This window comes from Cyprinodon tularosa, unplaced genomic scaffold (assembly GCF_016077235.1).
Source record: "Cyprinodon tularosa strain WSP-4 unplaced genomic scaffold, ASM1607723v1 ctg89, whole genome shotgun sequence".
Lineage (NCBI taxonomy): Eukaryota > Metazoa > Chordata > Actinopteri > Cyprinodontiformes > Cyprinodontidae > Cyprinodon > Cyprinodon tularosa.
In genome coordinates, this window is record NW_024039662.1 from 1,149,499 (window position 1) to 1,168,564 (window position 19,066).

A 19,066-nucleotide genomic window follows, 5' to 3' on the forward strand; every position below is an offset into this window, starting at 1 on the left:
AAATTTAGTTTAATACAGAAATGTGTGCCTGCTCAAAACCATGTGCAGGTTATTCCTTAGTTGGTTCTCATTTTGAATAAACTAATGCATAAATGTGAAATGGAGGCGATCATCCTGTGTTTCTGCTGTGGTAACACTCCAGATGTTCTCTACAGGGTTTAGGTCATACTAGCTTGCTTGTCAATCAGTTACTGTGATAAACCTCCACTGATATTGATTGTAGTGTGAGCATATATCAGGTCATTCTGGATTCTGGAAAATATTATGAATTCAGCATCTAAGCCAGAGGTGTCAAACTGGTTCCAGAAAGGGCCGTGTGGCTGCAGGTTTCCTTTCCAACCAAGCAACAGCACACCAGACTCCATTCATCTCATCGAGTCATCCTCTTCAGATTGGACTCACTTGATGAGAGGAATGGAGTCTGGTGTGCTATCGCTTGGTTGGAAAGGAAAACCTGCAGCCACACGGCCCGTTCTGGAACCAGTTTGACACTCCTGATCTAAGCTAAGGACACTTTGAGTAACAGATGGCTACTCAAAACCTGGAACTTTTTAAGATTTTTCCTTTCAATCCACTTTCCATTTTTATTTTAAGAAGTGACTTTTTATGGCTTAGCCTTCTTATAAACTCTAAAAAAAAAAAAAAAAAAGAAAACTCTTAAAAAAAGAATATATTAGGATTCCAGTTTGCATGGGTTGTTTTTTGTGTTTTCCTCTGTCCACCACCAGGCGGTGCCCGGTCCTCATTGGGCCTCCCTGCACACCTGCGGCTCATTGGGTCATTACCAGAGGAGTACTTGAGCAGCGGGCTGTCACCACCTCGACGCCAGAGTGTTTGCCAGTATTGGTTACTCTAGCCAAACTGAGATTAGCAGAGTCTAACCTTAGCATTTTTTCTCTGAGTCTGAACTTGTTTTCGTCTTTTTCTTCGGCCGGAAGACTTCCTGTGTTACTGGATAAGCCTGGACCTTCTACCCCTGGAAGGATTTACTGAGTCTCACTGAGCAAGGGGAAAGCCTCCACATGATCCGTTCAAGTCCACTCCTGGAAAACCAAGTGCCAGTCTGCTCCTTTACTCCTCCGGGTCCAACCTATGTCTGCCTGTCCGCTCTCTAATGAGTTCCCTTTTCTCTGGACTAAACCCCCCACAAACTGGATCCAAGGATAAACCAAGAGCCCCCCAAAGTGAGTGCCTCTCCAGCAATATTCAAGCCTCAATCTATTTTCCCACGGTCCCTGAACTGATCACTGTGATCTCCCCTTCAGAGTTTCCGGTTCCGTTTCACCAGTCCACCAAGTTCCAGCATTGTTTCAATCTCCATCAGTGTTTCCTAACCTACAACAAACCTGTTAAACTTTTACCCTTGGTCTCTGAGTGGTTCTCTGCATGTGGGTCAGATCTTTAAAGTCCACTATGACAGAATGTAGCTTCAACACAAATAAAATCATTTAAGTTGATAACGAGTACTTCCAATAAGTTTCCCAACTTTATTTCATTACAAGGGTTTATCTCGACAACTTATAAATTAAATTCAGTTAAATCAACTGGTTATTACCAAAGTGAAGTAGTTTGTTTAATCGGAGCCTGTTTTTTGAGTGTAACAGTCATCAATGAAGAACTGTTAATGAAGAAGTCTTCACTATCATCATTACAAACATACTTTTTGTATTATAAACCGCTCTTTAATTAGTCCTCTAAAATATTTTAAAGGTTTTTATGTCAGATCTATATTCATAAATCATTTAATACATTTTTGATAATTAAGTTTGTGCATTTAGGGATTTTTTTTAGCATGAAAGTTTTTAATTTGTATTTATGTCACACAATTCTACCCAAATATAGTTTAGTGCACGCATTTCCATTGAGGAGTATGGTCTTGGTGGAGTGTCTGTAGAAAATAAATGATTTAATAAAATCTAATGTAATCTAATCTAATCAAATCTAATGCAGTACAATACAATCAATTAATTTACAGTTTTCATGAGCTGTATTCCATAATCGGAAAAACGAAAGAATACCTAAAATATATAATTCAGAGTGAGTATGATCTAATCTATATATGTAAGTTCAAATTTTCGATCTGAACTACTGAAATAAATGAACTTTTCAATGAAAATTAGATTTATTCATATGCCCCTGTAATTGTGGGATTGCTCCTGCATTCAACCGTGTTGTGTAAGTGCATCGTTTGAGAGGAGAGGAACAGGAGAGGAGGGGTAGGATTGGGACCTGGAGTAGAGAATGAGAACAAGGTTAAGCTGAAGGACGGAGACGATACAGAGGATAGAGCAGAATTCAGATCATGAGGAGAGAAAATACGGGAATATATATGTATATAACATGCAAGGAAAAAGAAAAGGAAAGTGAATAGAGAGACTTAAAGAAAAGCAACTCCAAACACTTATTTCTGCATAAAGAAAGTAAAATATAAAGTGAACAAGTGAAATGCAAATTGCTGGATCTTGTGTAGAGGAGTGTCCAGCTGTACGTCTGGAGGGCCCTCCAGCCCCTGGAGGTCTACTCAACTCAACAAGCATCACCAATTAGTCAATTTTTCCCCGATGCCCCTCTCTGAAACCTCTACCTGCATCAACCAGCCCCTTCCATCAAGACAAACAGATGGTTTGAAGTGGAAATGCAGCACACAATTTGAAACAGCTCAACTCTAGCGCGAGGGTGTAAAGTCCAGTTTGCACACTCATTAAACATGGAAATGTGTTCAAACACATTGCATCCTGGGGAACACAAGCTTGGCAAAGTGGCTGGAAAGGATAAGCTGAGGCTGTGTATCCCCGGAGCACAATGCAGCCCCTTTCCTGTCTGGACGACAAGTGGTGAGAGGCAGTAAATGACAGAAACAAGAAGAGAAAGACGGTTTAAATTCCGGCCTGGAGGGATGGGAACCGGACATTACCAGAGTCTTTACATTTCTTCAAAGAGGCAGCGAAGGGGAGAAGAGCCGGAGGTTGTCAGGATCCGAGAAAGCTGGAAATCAAGCTGGGAATTAAACATGAGCGATAAAACAGGAGGGTGAGGTGGAGGAGAAAGGAGAAGGTGGTGCAGGACGCAAGAGGAGGGGGAGAAAAGGGAGACCAGAGGGGAACAACTCACCTTGTTCTCTGATCAGAGGACAGAATATAGATTAGAGAGGCAGAAGATAGAGAGAAGTACAGGGAATAAAAAGCAGAGAGAGGTGAGGGAGTCAGGGCGCGGGACACAATGGAGCGGGATCATCTCAAACGCAGATGCATGCTGACTCGGCAGGTGGTGGGCTGCGACAGGTTCATTTTGGCTGGTTCTGAATTATTGTTGCCATATGCACACCAACAGCTTCTCCTCTCGCCATACTTGGTGGCTTTTTATTCTAGTTTTTATTACATCATAAAATAGATTTTTAAAGCTGGATTTGAATGATAGGAAGCTGAATCAGCATGTAAAGTTTAAATGGACATTTGCTTTTTACAGCTAAGAATATCAAAGTCTTACCTCTGAAGCTTCAGTTCAAAGGCATCTGATATAGCTTAATGTATGCATTACACACAATAGATGCTCTATTCAGTGCACACATACTGTACCTATAACTGTCTCTATGCTACAGCAGGAGCAGGAGCAATATCCACAACAACTCCGGAGGCGGGGGAAAACTCTGGACAGACTGCCAGTCAATCACTGGGTTGACTTGAAAAGACGGGCAATCATTGGCATGCATATCCACACCTACAGAAATTCTGAAGTCAGCAATTAAGCCTAACCTGCACGTCTGTGTAATGTGGGAGGAAAATGGAGTCTGCAGAGATAACCCACGCACTCTCAGAGAAATTATGCACGCTTCACAAAGAAGTACCGAAGCGAGCCTACAGGTTCTAACCCCGAGGATGGGAACATATGCTTTGGAACTGAGTCTCAGTCTTACATGAATGGACGAAAGTGAAACAGAAGGAGAGGTTCTCTGTTTTGTTTTTTTTTCATTTAAAGTTCTCATGACGAATGTAGTCAATCTTTTTCAGGTGTTTATAGTCTGCATTCAAGAATCAGCGACTTACCAGGAATCTGGTTAGGATTCATATCTGATGCCAAAAATGGGAAAATTAAAAATTTCCCTTTTTTTTTCATGTTACTTTCATGTAACGCCAATCTGTCGCATTTGAATTTGATGAGATAGACCAGGAGAGACTCCTCCCCATCATGAAGCAGAAGGATTATTGTTCGAAATTAGAAAAATGTGAAGAATGTCTGTCACAGCCCTTACAAAACACTTTACAGAATTATCGTTTGCTGCATTTCCTTCTGTTATGAATGTAGCTCATTTCAACACTTTTAGACAACACTTTTTTGTCAGTTTATGTTTGCTAAATTGTTCAAGCTCTTTTAAATGGGAATTTGAATTTCTGGGAATGAACATTATATTCTTGTCACAGATTACCAACACGTTTAATAATCTACAAATATAAAAGAGAACAGATATAATGGATTTTTAATCAGCTACCTTTATTCTGAAATCCGTAGAAGATGTCCAATTTAACCAACTAACTTCAGGAGTCATTTAATTATATATTAAAAAAAATAGGTGGGTAATATGTAATTTTGAAGAAAAAAACGCTGTAGAGATTTGTCAGAAAGCATTTTTACCCAAACAACCCTTGTCTGGGAGAGCTGCAGAGTTCCTCAGCATAGATTAAAACGTTAGTTGTTCTGCATGCTAAAAACATTGTCTTTGTTGATGAGTGGAATGAAGAAACCAACTGTAGACAGAAAACATTAAAAAGTCGTACGCCAGCCCCATTTTAAAACAATTGTCTTTTGAAACAATAGTGTGGGAAAACTTTTCCTCAGCAGAACATGGATACTGGTGCAGGTCGATGGGATGATGAAATGGTTAGAAAGGCCTGGTTAAAGTCCAGATGATAACCCACTTAAGAATGAAAAGTAAAGCTTCAGTGCTTCTGCTTATCACCAATTTGGGGAAGCTTGAGGTATTTTGCAAAAAGAACAAAAAGGTAAAAAAAGATAAAAGTGTGGCATCTATTCATAGATGCCACACTTTACCTATTATTTTTTTCTTTTATGTTACAGCATCTATTTTTTTCTTTCAACTGCATAATTACGGACTCCTTTGTGTCTGTCTTTCACATAAAATCCAAAGGTGTAAGGTGAGAGTAAGACATTTTTCTGCATGACCCTGCATATTGTTAGATGATCCGTTATAATTGTTTTTTTAAATCAATTCAGTTCATTTTATTTATATAGCGCCAATTCACAACACATGTCATCTCAAGGTACTTTACACTTCAACCAGATCATTTTAAATTTATAGTAGCACAAAAACGGTATAACCTCTACTCTCTTTGCATGTTTCAGCTAGTAATTAGATTTTTTTCTCATTCACAAGTCTTGCAAAGCATGTATTTTTGCTTTACTGCAGTGTGTAAAATTTGATTTTTAATGCCCTTTAAGGAAAATATTTACTCAATAAAAATTCATCTTCACCCTGTTTTTTTTCAACAATCTGCTGCTTCTTCTAAAAGGAAACTGTATTATAGCAGAATGCACTTACATTTTAACAAAAAACATATTAATAAAAACAGCACCAAAAATACAGTTAAGGAGATAAATCTGCTGAATTGAATGGCCCAAAGGCACCTTCCCTGAGTTGATGATATCTAATCAGAAAGGCGCATCAAAGGCTTAACACTTTAAAGGCTTGAAATAGTAAAAATCCAAAGATAGATCAAGAGAGTCACACAAACCTAAAAATATGACAGTGGCTCTAAGATTTTTCCCCTAATTACCTGTTAAGATATGGAAAGAAGTAGCTATGACTGTTGTTTTAGAAAATGCATGCAGCAGATGCATCTCTTTTCTGCTAAAACATTCTGTTTCCCCATCCTCCATTCGCCATTAAAAAAAGACATTTCAGGATTGAGTTGCAAACAGACAACCAGACACTGCTGCGTCTCGTTTTGTCTTACCCGGTCCCACTGTCTCTCTTTGTTGAGCAGAATAATGACAAGCTTAGGGTGCATCTGGTACCCATCCTCGCTGAACGACAGATTGCGCCCCTCAAATGTCACATTCATCAGGTACCTGCAGAGAGAAACAAAGAGGAAAGGGATAGAGAAACAAAAACTGAGCATGACTTGCTTAAAAGTGTGTTTGTCAGTGGCAATTTACATATGTCCTATATTTTCCAAAGATGTCTAAATATATTTTGCTGAAAACCATTCATTCATATTTTAGCATCTTAAAACCTTTTTCTCGTTTAAGATTTTCGTCTAATGACAATGCTGAAATCCTACAAAATAAGCTGTTGTACCCCAGGAAACATTCAACAAAACACGTCTTTTCAAAACCAACCTCCTCTGGGTTACTGATAGTGGACTCCTTGCCAGCCTGCAGTAATCTCAACCTTTGAAACTCTCCCACGAAATCCCCATTGACTCATTAGCTACAGCAGACAACCATGAAACAACCATCGTTCAACAAAGACCCTTCACATCTCAAATTGTCTCTCCACGCTTTTGGTGTACCTCAAGGCTGGGTGCTTGGACCTCCCCTGTCCATTATCTATCTTTACTCAAATGGTAATCATTTTCATTCATTTAAATTACCATGCGGAAAACACTAAACCTACTTGTCTATTAAAAAAGTTTGGTCTGGAAAAGAAAGCATTTGCTTTAAACATTATGCAGATAATACTTTTTTATTTTCTTCACTATATGTTTTTGGGTGTGTTACAATATTACTTGATTCCATACATGGAATAAACACATTATTATTATGTTTACTTCTTTTTACAGCCTAATGGGACGAATATCGTGGCTGGAGCAAACAATTTACATGCTCAGAAAAAGAGGAGGCTCAATGGTGTTTCTGAAAACCAAACGTAACATATTGCATTGACAAATGTTGAAACACATTACTACACTGGGTGAAAATAGCTGTTATGAAGCGCTCTGAAACAATAAACCCCAGCAACCATGACAACAGTTCAGGACAGTTCTGACTGAACAATCACTTTTCTCTCTCGACTCATGAGGAAAACCTCCTGCTGTCTGGCCACTGTCAGTCACAATTATGTTTGCCAATCAGCATCGAGAAGCCAGCATCACAACCCGCAACTGCTCTTTAACCCATTTAGGCCGGGAAAGCATTACCGCATTTCTACCATTCAAGCCGGGGGCGCTGTTGCGTAATTCTACCATTGACGCCGGGAGAGCATATAAGTCTAGCAAGAAGAAATAAGTTTTTTTCAAGCAAACATGGAGGAGTTTGACAGAGAAGAGTTGTCGGAAGGCAGTGATTTTGAGGAGTGTGTCGGCTTTGCTGACGGTATAGATGAAAATGATGACTTTGAACGCGCTGAACCAATCGAACTACCACCGCAATGCACGGAGTGTTTTCAACCGCACACCTGGAGTGAAAGTTGATTTGCCTGCAGACGCCACACCGCTGCAGGCATTTGAGCATATTTTTAATGAAGAACTTTGGATGCATCTTGTTACCGAGACGAATAGGTACAGTGACCAAACAAACCAAACTCCAACAAGAGCAAAGATGGCAAAGTGGTCACCCGTGACTGTGACGGAGATGAAGACATTTATTGGGCTGTGTATGGGCATGGGACTTCTTGTGTTGCCAGTACGAAGAGATTATTGGCGACAGAGTAAACCTCTCTTCAGGACGCAGTTCCCCCAAAATATGTCCCGGGACAGATTTGTGGCCATCTGGAGGTAAGTTGTATGCAATTTATAACAGACATATGCATTATTATGCATAATAATACTGTTAATAAGTAATCATCAGATAGTTATTTATGTAATGTTTGTTCTTTATTTTAAAAACGTTTTATATTGCACATTCTCAATGAAGACTTGATCACATATGGAAAAAATAAAAGGTTGAATTTTTTTATTTTTTGATTACTGCTTTTCACTTTTTTTTGTGAAGAATTTCAAAGATAAAATATATTTTGAGTTCTATCTGCTACAGAAGCTGAGATATCAATAATTTACTAGGCGTTGACACAGTTGCTGAATTTACAGGGAAAACTTCAGGTTTTAGGGGTATTTTTTAAAATCGGCCATAGGTTTTTAAGGTGTTTTTTCCAGACGTTTTAGGCCTAAATGGGTTAAAAGGCTTTGCCTCACTGGAAGTGACGTATTTTTGAGTGTTATCCAATCAGGGCCTCCTTTATTGCTGCTTGCCTCAATATATGGAGGGTCAAGCCTCAATAGGGATTTCTCACAGAAACTAATAATCCTGCTGTTAGGAATCCAGTTTGTGTGGGTTGTGTTTTTGTGTTTTCTCCCTCCACCTCCAGGTGGCGCCGGGTTCTCATTGGCCCTTTCACACACCTTTGGATGGTTGCCTCATTACCTGAGGACTCTTAAGCTGCTGACTGCCACTTCCGCGACGCAGGAGTGTTTCCCAGTTTTGGGTACTCTAGCCTAGCTGAGTTTTTCTAAGTCAAACTGAGTTTTTGTCTTCCTGAGTCTAAACTTTGTTGTTTTTTGTCATCCTGCAAACTGGATGTTTTGGACCTTCACCCCCTGGAAGGATTGTCGGAGCTTCAAACTGAGCTGGGGATTCAAACTGGAGGTTTGGATCCACTTTTCCCCGAAGGATTGTTTGAGCTTCACACTGAGCAGGGGATTCATCTTCACAAGAGCCGTTCAAGTACCAAGGGAAATCTAAGTGGCAGTCAGCTCCTCCGCTCCTCAAGGAAACATCTTAACCTGGGTAAACCCCATCCGCACTCCAACGAGCAAACCCATTTCTGTTGCTTTTACTCCCTTTTGCAAATCGAAGCTCAAATTTCCAACTGAGCCTGAATTAACCACAGGAACTTCCCCTTCACTTTTCAGTCCCGGTTCGCCAGCGTTCAGAGCAGCACTGGACCTATCTCTACTGGTTTTCAATAAACCTGTTAAACCTTACCCTGGTTCTTCTGAGTGGTTTTCTGCATGTGGGTCAGATCTTTGAATAAAATTATGACACCTGCTGCTTCAGAGGGGGAGATTGCATCTGATTGCGATCTCAGCTGATTAATGTGCAACATACTCATGAATTCAAGCACTTTTTAGCATGTTTATCTCATTAAATGACTGTCTTTAAGAAGTCTAAAAATGCACATTTGACTAATTATTTGATGTAATATACAGAGGAGGCTTAGGCTTCCTAGTATACAATAAGAAATCACCACAGCTATTTTTACGTTCATTTCACAAAAAGCAATCAGGGACTTAATGTGGCTGTGATATATAGTGCAGGAGTGCAGAGGAGACACGCTTTTTATTTTAATTACAATGGAAGCTAGAGAAAATAATATTGACAAAGCATGAAGTAGGGTTTGCTCTTAAGAGGTTTGAGAAATATTACTGCATGCTTTTGTGCCATCTAGGCTCTCTTTATTTTGGCTAATTGAAAACTTGTTTAAACGTGTAAGAGTTCAACAAACACCTGTTAAGACTTCAAAGAGAAGGAAGCACATGTCTTCAAAACTCAACGCTTCTGGAATGGATTTCAAAATTGTATCACTTGTTGTTAAATATCTTCATCACGTTATCTCTGGATACCGATGTGCTATGTTGTAGATAATGATTTCTGATATCAGGTCCCCACTCGGTGTATACTTCTATCCTGGGGTGACAGGAGAAAAAAAGGAAAAGCTCTATCAGCTGCACACCAAGCTTTCTGGTGCTCATGTGCATATTCCTTTAACTAGCTAAAACACAGAAGGAAACTGCTCCAAGGTTTGGTGCTAAACTAAAGAGCTCTATAAATAAGGAGTCATTAACCCTGCTGAGTCTAAAATCCAGAAAGCTTATCAAACCACAGCACAATTAATCCACTTTGAACAAGGATTATTTCAAATACAGTTTGAAATTCATGAAACTTGAATCTTTAAATTAAATTGACATTTTTTTTAAATAATTTTTTGCATCAAAACCAGCGAAGATTAACACAAGCATAAAACCTACCAAACACACCTATGTATCCTTAAAACACATCTATGGTTTGTAAAAAATAAAAAAATAAAAAATGCAACCAAATTTCTTATGTTTCCGATGAATACTTTGTTTTATTGTGGAAATATATCTAAGAAGCTGGTATGATGAACAGGTAGATTTATTAAGGAGTGTGAAAAAATCTCTAATTTATCTATTTTAAATTTTACTCTCTTCCTGTAAAAAATTCATAAATGTGAGCAGTTTCCTTCTTCATGATTTGATTTCATTGGTACTTTTCTGATGTTTGGGTACAGAATGGCTTTAAAATGTAGCTTCTACCTACTAGTTCTAGTGCCTATAGCTCCTATTCCTTCACCCTTTTCAGGATCAAAAGTAAAAACCCTAACCAGTATTGCAAAGGAGCTCCAGACTACTTTGCTGAATTTAGCCAACCTTCAGCCTCACAGATGTCATTATGCAACCAACATTCACATGAATGATTCTGAGACTACAGCATTTCACATAAAAATTACGAAAAACAAAAGTTACATGAATATAGTGAACAGTTGAACCCCTCCATTACAAAACCCAAAACAAATAAACAATTTGTACATTTTCATGCATAACACAGACCACGTTATGAAATAATGTGATTAAATTTGTTGTTAAACTCTGTACGGTGTGCATATAAGTCCTGTCATGCAAAGGATTATGGGCAACTGTATAGCTCCCAGCGGTGGATAGTACAGTGACAGTACAGTGACAGGTGCAAATGCGCACTTTACGACAAAACAAGCTGCAAACACCAAAACGATTGAACACACACAAACAAACAAAGGCAATAGAAAAATACTGCAAACTAAAATGCTATAATCAATACAAATAGAAGCAAAAGCTACATTTAACAAATCAATTGCAAACAAACAATTGCTGCAATCTTCATCTTCATCACACTGACAGAAAATCACAAGTTAGTTTATGAAAAGAAAAGTAATTAATTCCAAAATGGAAAGTCCTCTTTGAAAAAGTTTTATTTGACCGTATACATTTGTTTTAAGAAAGGGGCAAATGTTTATGTTAACTTGCGCCACAGAGCTACAGCCATGCACATGGGACGTCTCTGTGTTGCCATAGCAATGACTGCTTTCCTTATCGTTGGAGGAAAGAGGCCGTCCCGTTCTCGTTTATACCCCACCACCTTTAATCAAGGCGCCTTCCACAGCTCCACAGCTAGTGTGAGACTTCCTTGGGAGTGACACTTGATAGTTAAAGGTTTGTGGGATTGGGCTGAGAGGTTGGCTATCTTTCATTTGATTGAAAGAGCGTTCTTTGGTCGACTCCCTCTAGTGGTAGATGAGCACTTCTGTTATTTAGAGCAAGTTTGTTGCTGTTTTTGCTATTTGAATCTTTTTTTCCAGTGATTGCAGTGTTTTGTTTTTGCTTGCAGAATTTTGTCCCTCCTTGCAGCCTTTTGTTTGCATTTGCTTTGCTGATTGTAGAGTTTAGCTTCTAGTTTTAGTGATTGCAGAATTTGTAATTTGCATTGTTTTGTTTTTGCAGCTCGTTATTCGTTTACTGCACGTTTGCATCTAACGGCCACGAGAGGATAGGAACATCAGGAGATCCATCTGCTAAATGAACTGACAATAAGAAGCATCCTGCTTCCTCTACCTAGCTCCTTCCCTACTGCCAGTATTACTCAGACTGATCATGGCAAACCCTTGATACCCTTCTCCTTTGGCTTAAGTCTCCTTAATGATTTGCAAATATCTAATAGGAGCCAATGAACCTTACAAGTTGGAGTTGAAAGAACTGGGCCTGGAAGAAGGGTGAACATAACAGAGCAAATCAGCATGGCCCATTGAGAACCAGGAAGCTTAAATATGAAAGAGGAGTGAAGAGCGATGTTAAAACAGGTTTTTCTAATCAAAACATTGAATGACAGTTGGAAAAATAGCTGGGTGAGGGACTAACTAGCACAAAGAGCTGAACTAAATATAATGTGATAACCATGAATAGAAAAAGAATAACATTAGATTAGAAATCTAAAATGCACAGAAAAAAGAAAAAAAAAGAAAAAGAGAAACCACTATAGAAAAACCCTAAAATCAAAATGTTACAAATATTAGCATGAGCTGCAACCTGAATACAAACACCAATAGATATTGACAGATCTATAAGGTGTAATGTCCCCAATGCATAGCTTAAATATAAAGAAATATAAACTAACTTAAAAGATACATTTAAGTTTTGGTCATCTTTAGTTTGCTGCAGATGCTGGCGGTAGCCTAGGTTGGCAATCCTGCAAAATCCACCACTGCATTAGTTTTTTATACACATCCTAAACTAATGCAAATATTGCTCTTAAATATAGTTTGACCCTTTATTATCCCTATACCTGTATTGTGTCAACAGATGAAAAAAAAAGTGAGGAACACTCCCAATGAAAGCACTGTCTATTTGAATAAAAGTAATTTCTTTCTATAGTTGGAACAGTGAGGCCCTTTCAGTGCAGCAAACACAACGTTTACTGAGAGGGCTGATAGAAGACAGCACACTCAAGGTAACAATGCAGCTCGCATTTTACGCACGCTTATCTGGGTGTGTAAGAAAAATAAGAAAACCTTATTGCTTCTGTCAAACCAGATTATGCGAGGCTTCTTCGAGGGAGCCATGCACAGCATCTCGGTGCGAATGCTCCGATTGCGGCTAACCTGTGTGGGAGTGTGTAAGTGTTGTTGAAAGAAGAAAACCAAGAATTCTTAACGTCGGGTAAAAACATTTCTCCACAAACACACACCGACACACAAAGCAAAAATCTCAACCCATTCAGTCTCTTCCTCTACCATCTCCTCCTCACTTTCCCTGTGACTGTTTCCATGGTAACCCTGCATCAAAACCATGCACACGATACATATGATGATATGGAAAAATAAAGCAAGGAGTAAAATTATTGAATGCCACTGGTGGTGAATATTTTTAATTCCTACCTGTCTAGCTGTAATTCAGTGTCCTGTATAATGCAGTTGTGTAATTCAACTTCCTGTATTAAATATTGATGCATTCGATGGGTCCTATGATCAGAATCATCCCGTTTCATTCAGCCCCATGTGCCCATCTAAGAGCCCCATCCTGTAGAGTCCTGGCACCGTTACAAAGTGAACAGAATCTGCTGCATAAATCATAAGCCATTTACAAAATGACTTGACGCCACGGCAGCTTTAATCTTTACAGGAAAAAAAAGCCAGGGTTTGATTCAGGGCCTGAATTTGTGTGTGCGCTTCTGTTTTGGCTTCAAAGTGAGGATCCTTTTTCCAATTTCACCATCAAATTGTGGACAGCTTGTACCAAACACCATCATTATTTTTCTTCTGCCAAGAAAAGGTTTAGACTTTAGATAAGGTGTAAATTGGTCTTAGGTACAAGTTATGGATAGATATGCACTGGTAACGGTTAGGTTTAGGGTTGTAATCAGGATTAGGATAAAGAAGTGGTTGAAAATGCCTGAAAATCTATGGAAGTTAATAGAAACCAACACATTGTCCTCATTGCATATAGCAAGAGGAAAACGTGCTTGTTTGTGTGTACATCACAGACAGCAGTAGAACACAAGCATAAGCGTGTTGCCATGGCACCCACAACTACTGTGATTTTGGAGCCAATATGTGGCCGTTACTGTGGAAACCATAATCTCACAGAAGGAGGGAATGAGACTAAGAGAGTGGTGGGATTCAGGGGGATGGAGATGGGTGCTTACTACTATTCCCCCACCTACAGCATGACGACAGACTTTACAGTAAGATGATCTGAACGGATCGACTGTCTGTCACCTTCACCAACAGAAACCTGCAGCCCTGCCGCCGTCTTTTGTTCGAGCTTTGAGGATGCAGCCAATCCTGTTTTCACGCTATGTGTAAATAAGACGACAAGTAAGAGTCACACATCCTCCCACCAAAGAGACCTTGTGGTTTGATATCCCGCTGAGTCTGTCAGCTTTCCCTTTAGGCTAAGGGAGAGTATCTCTGCCGTACCATTCCTTCCCAAAGCTGCTGGCCGCACGGGCAACAACTTATCCCACCATATTCTCAGGCTAAACTCATCCCCTCACCAACTAACTTGTATTTCTAAGGCATTAAAGGCTGCTTACTTCACTTGCAGAAAAGCTCATCGGACTGTGACTGCTGTAAATCGGAGCAACGCAAACATTTGCCACTCTCACTACATGACCTGACACAGATAGGTTTCAGCACATGTTCAGCTGTGAATAATGGAGGAGCTGTGTGAAATATTGATAAGTCAGTTTTAATAAATTAACCCCAGTCATCAATTAGTCATGAATTACACTCCTTAGCAATTATAGTAGTATCGAATATGCAAAGGAAAAATCTATGTGAGGAATGATAAAATGGACCCATATGGTGTCGCGTGGCGAAGGCAGAGCAGCATATTGTGGCTATGCAGCGTGCACACATGGGGTGTACAGTATGAATGGAGCGAGGTGTGATTTTGTTTTGTGTGAATGGGTTTGAACTCTCCTGTGTGCATTTAGACTAGATGCATAAAGACTCTCAAAACACAATGACAGATGTACTAAGGAGCTGAGTGACAGTAACTTTAACAGTACCTCGCAAAGCTGTGCCCACCTCTAAAACTTCCCCTTTTTTCTGAGAATTACATAATATTCAGATTTATTTTCTACCCTTTGATGTATTTTACAGAAATAAATCATGCACATTGAGCCTCTCTGTCAATAGGCTACCTTTGGAACAACTTTTTACCGAGGTACTAGCATATACTAGCATAATATTAGCTTTGTAAATCTAGAAATTTAGGTTTTAACACCTTTATGTATCTGACTCCAACTCTTGCTAGAGATTCTCATTTTGAACCAGATCCTTACTTTAACTGTGCCATTCTCACATTATAACCCTGTAAAGCCTACAGTGCCTTGTGAATGTATTCAGCCCACTCTAACTTCTGTACCTTTTGCCTTTTGCACATTTCAGGGTCAAACATAAAGATATGAAATTGTAATTTTTTTGAACTATCAAGAACAAGTGGGACACAATCAAATTTATTGGATATTTTAAACTTTTTTAAGATATAAAGAACTTAGTGGGGAATGAAAAACGAATTGGGCCCTTTACTTTCAGTGCACCAAACTATTTCCAAGAGTTCAGAGAGGATCGCTGAATGATCAAATATAGACCTAAATGACTGATAAATAGAATCCATCTCTGTGTAATCAAGTCTCCATAAAAAAACCTGTGCAAGTCTCAGAGGACTGTTTAAAGTGTTTCAAAGAAACCAGGAACGCACCAGGAAGGGCTGGGATACTGTTATAGAGAAGTTTAAAGCTGAATTTAAAAACAAAAATATTTCCCCTGCTTTAAAGATCCCAATAAGCATTGTGCAAGGGATAAGATTGAAATGGAAGGAGTATCAGACTACAGCAAATCTATGAAGATGCGTCCTCTCCTCTAAACGTTCAGCTCAAACAAGGAGAAGATCAGAGATGCAGCCAAGAGGCCCATAATCACCCTGGATGAAATGCAGAGATCTACTGCTGAGGTGGGAGATTCTGTCTATAGGACAACAACAAGTCGTATGCTGCACAAATCTGGCCTCTATAGAAGAAAGCCATTTGTTAAAGATATCCACAAAAAGTCTTGTTTAAAGCTTTTCACAAGCCACCTGGGAGACACAGCAACTATGTGGAAGAAGGTGCAAAACGTTAGGTTTGGCATCACGGCTCATCACCCTGAACACGCCATCCCCACTGTCAAACATGGTGGTGGCAGCATCATGGTAAGGGCCTCCTTTTCATCAGCTGGGGCAGGAAAGATAGTTAAGATTATTTTCCTTTTAGCTCCACCCATCTATTTAACTCTGATCAAGGTCATTATTCTTGGTAAATGAAAGCATTCCCACAGCATAATACTGTCATGACTGCTAAGGATAAGGATAATTTGTTCAGGGTGATGTGCATTGTTAATTTTTTACTGCACATAGTTATGTTTATATACAGTAGACTAAAATTGCATATCTTGGATTCCTTGTCTTAAACTTTGAACAATAATTCTTATGGCTTTGCCTTTCTTCTTGCCACTCCTCTATGAAGTTCAAATTTGAGTCTTTTCTGATAAATCTCTGAGATTTCATAGAGGTTGATTAGTTGAATCAGCACTTTTTTCCACTAGGTTTGGTTTTGAAGAATCGAAGTAAAAGGGGCTGAATGCAAGTGCATGCCACACTTTTAAGATTTTTGTAGGTAATTAGAAAAAGCAGGCATAATTTTCCTATATTATTTTGTCGTGCTCTATTACACAAATCCAAGAAAAAAGCAAATACATGTGACATATCTTATCTGAAAAATTAGGAATCAAATGTTTTGGAAGACAGTTTTGATCTCAGTCCACCTGAATGAAGACATCTTTTATGTTTTTTTTTGTTTTTGGTTTTTTTTCATTGTTATCTTAACATCTGATGCCCAGAAATACAAAGAGCAGCTATTAGAGGCTAGATGAGATGCTTTTATTTGATTTATTTCTGGGGAAAAAAGCACATAGTGCAACATTTTAATATATTACATTGACAATAACCTAAAATGGGATGTCTTAAACAGATTGGATTAGCATCCTTGAAGAGAGGATCGCTACCTGGGGCAAAGCTCTTATTTTCATCCTCTAATTTCAGAGTATTTTAGGATGAAACCTGAAAGCTTTAAACGTGGACCATATACACAGGAAAACAAATGAAAAACCATTTATAGCCTGAAGCAGAAATAGAGCAAATAAATAAGTGACTCTGTGAATATTTTAGTGAGAACTGCAGACTGTTTAAAGACAAGTTTAAAACAGTATAGCACCCTTCGAACCAAGCTGACTTAATTTCAGAATACTCCACAGGCCAATTGTTCTTCTTTGTAAATGTCTTGGATTTTTCCCACAGTGGGACAATAAAAGTATTCCTATTTTAAACATATTCATACCCCCTGTGGATTAATGTAAACATCTGTTTCTAGCCACCATTTACTTAAACACCCCTCCATAAAATCCAGTCCAGGCAGCCATCATCAGAATCCATATAAGTAGTAAACACCACCTGGTTTATGGTGGTTTATTCTCAGTCTAAATAAAGCTGTTCTACGAAGAGCATGCTTTTTAAAAAAGGAACTGCACGTCATAGAAGAACAACCGCCTACCTGGAGACAATTTCATAAACACAACACTGTGGGATGATGTTAGATTTAACACATGGGGACATCCATGTTTAATTTTCACCTGTGTCCTCTGAGCTCTGGTCTGGGTTTAAACACAAATTCTGAGTGCCCACCGGTAATTAGCTCTGTTACCTACTTGGTATCCACACTGAACCAAACCTTATCATGTAAACAACGCTTTGTGTCAGAGAGTGCAGATATACTACTGTAGAAGAATGCTAACAGTGGGTTTTTGCACAGAGAGCAAAGAGGGTCAGTAACTGAAATGTGAGCTAACCTGAGAGGTTTTCTGTGTTGAGTTTTCTCGATCTTTCAGTGCAGATGGGAGCTTTGCTTGCAAACGGCAATTTATTCACACAATGGAAAAGAAAACATTGCTGCTGGTTAAACGGCTGACTTTCGTCCGATGCACAGTTGTGCTTTTTGACCTTACATTGGACTGGGCGCTGTCTGCCTCTTGCTCATTATCCCAGGAGTTAGAAAGATTGCAAGGGTGGCTAATGTAGAGGCAGATTACACACTGATCCGGTAACCAGTCCTTCACACATTTATTTTTTCTTATATTATATTGGCCAACATGTACATGCATTGGGGTTCCATAAGTGCATTCAGCAGCCATGCCTTATATTTTATATTATCATGAGGAATGTATGCATTGCTACCTCTTCCGCTACAAATTGCATAACTTGGTTTTCATTTAAATATAAAGTTTGTGTTTTCTTTGAATAGACTTGTTTAATATTTGTTATCATTTTCTCATTTCTATCATGTAAATGGAGGAAGAAAAAGCAATATCGGCCCCAAGAATCGGCCCAAATATATTAGCAGCACACTTTAGGGAGCTTTTAGACCAGGGGTCGGGAACATATGGCTCGCAAGCCAAGTGTGGCTCTTTTGATGATCGCATCTGGTTAACAGATTTCGGCTTTTCAGATAAAATATAAAATATTATCACTTGTTTTAATCCAACCATCGATTTTCCACTGCTGGTTTCCGGATCAGGGCTGCAGATGGCTGCAGGAGCAATTGTTGGTTATTTTAATTGGATGATTGCATTGACCTTTGAAGTACCCCATTTTCTATCTGTCTGCTTGATCATTAGCTTTTCAGGAAGAAGATCTTGAAGAAAAACAATCATGGCGTGTATGATACATTTGAGGACGAATGGACTGAAAAATTTGTCTTTGTAGAGAGAGGAGATTTTGCGGTGGGCCTAATTTGCAATGACAAAGTTGCATTGATGAAATGGTGGCATGTAAAGCGGCACTTTGACACACAGCATGCTACCTTTGCATCAAAATATCCTGCGGGAGACGGCAGGAAGAAAGCGTGCCAAGAGCTACTGAGCTGGGTGCAAGCCAGCCAGCAGGAACTCCACGTATAGACCTGGCAAGGTCACTATAATTCTGCTATTTTTGCTGGATCTTTAGCAATAGTGAGGAACGGAAAACCATTCACAGATGGCGAGTATGCTAAAACTTTAATGCTGGATGTGGCCAATGAACTTTTTGATGAGCTTCCGAACAAAGATAAGACAATCAAATGGATACAAGACATGCCTCCGTTGGCAAGAACTGTTTTTGATCGTACCGTCATGATGGCAAAGCATGTGGAGGAAAAGCAAGTGAAGAACATAAATGCAGCGCCGTTCTTTTCCCTGGCTTTGGATCAGTCAACTTAAGTCATTTGTTGCAGTTCAGTTCAGAAAATCCATGCAGCACCAGAAGTTGGATTAATGGTATTATTACAACATTATTTAAAAGAATAAACTAAAAGAGTTATTATACTCACGTTTAGTTTAAATCAGTCTTAAAATATGTTATATGGCTCACACTGAAATAAATTTCGAAATAGTTTGCCTTCATGGCTCTCTGACTTAAAATGTTCCCCACCC

The 19,066-nt window shown here is 39.1% G+C and overlaps 1 protein-coding gene across 1 annotated transcript in view; it reads right to left on the minus strand.

Annotated features, from left to right (window-relative positions):
- Positions 1-19,066, minus strand: part of LOC119775732 (glutamate receptor ionotropic, NMDA 2B) — a 217,217-nt gene that overhangs the window by 52,930 nt on the left and 145,221 nt on the right. The window contains exon 8 of the mRNA XM_038273807.1: positions 5,970-6,084. Coding sequence (XP_038129735.1) covers positions 5,970-6,084 — 115 coding nt within the window. The remainder of the gene's footprint in view (positions 1-5,969; positions 6,085-19,066) is intronic.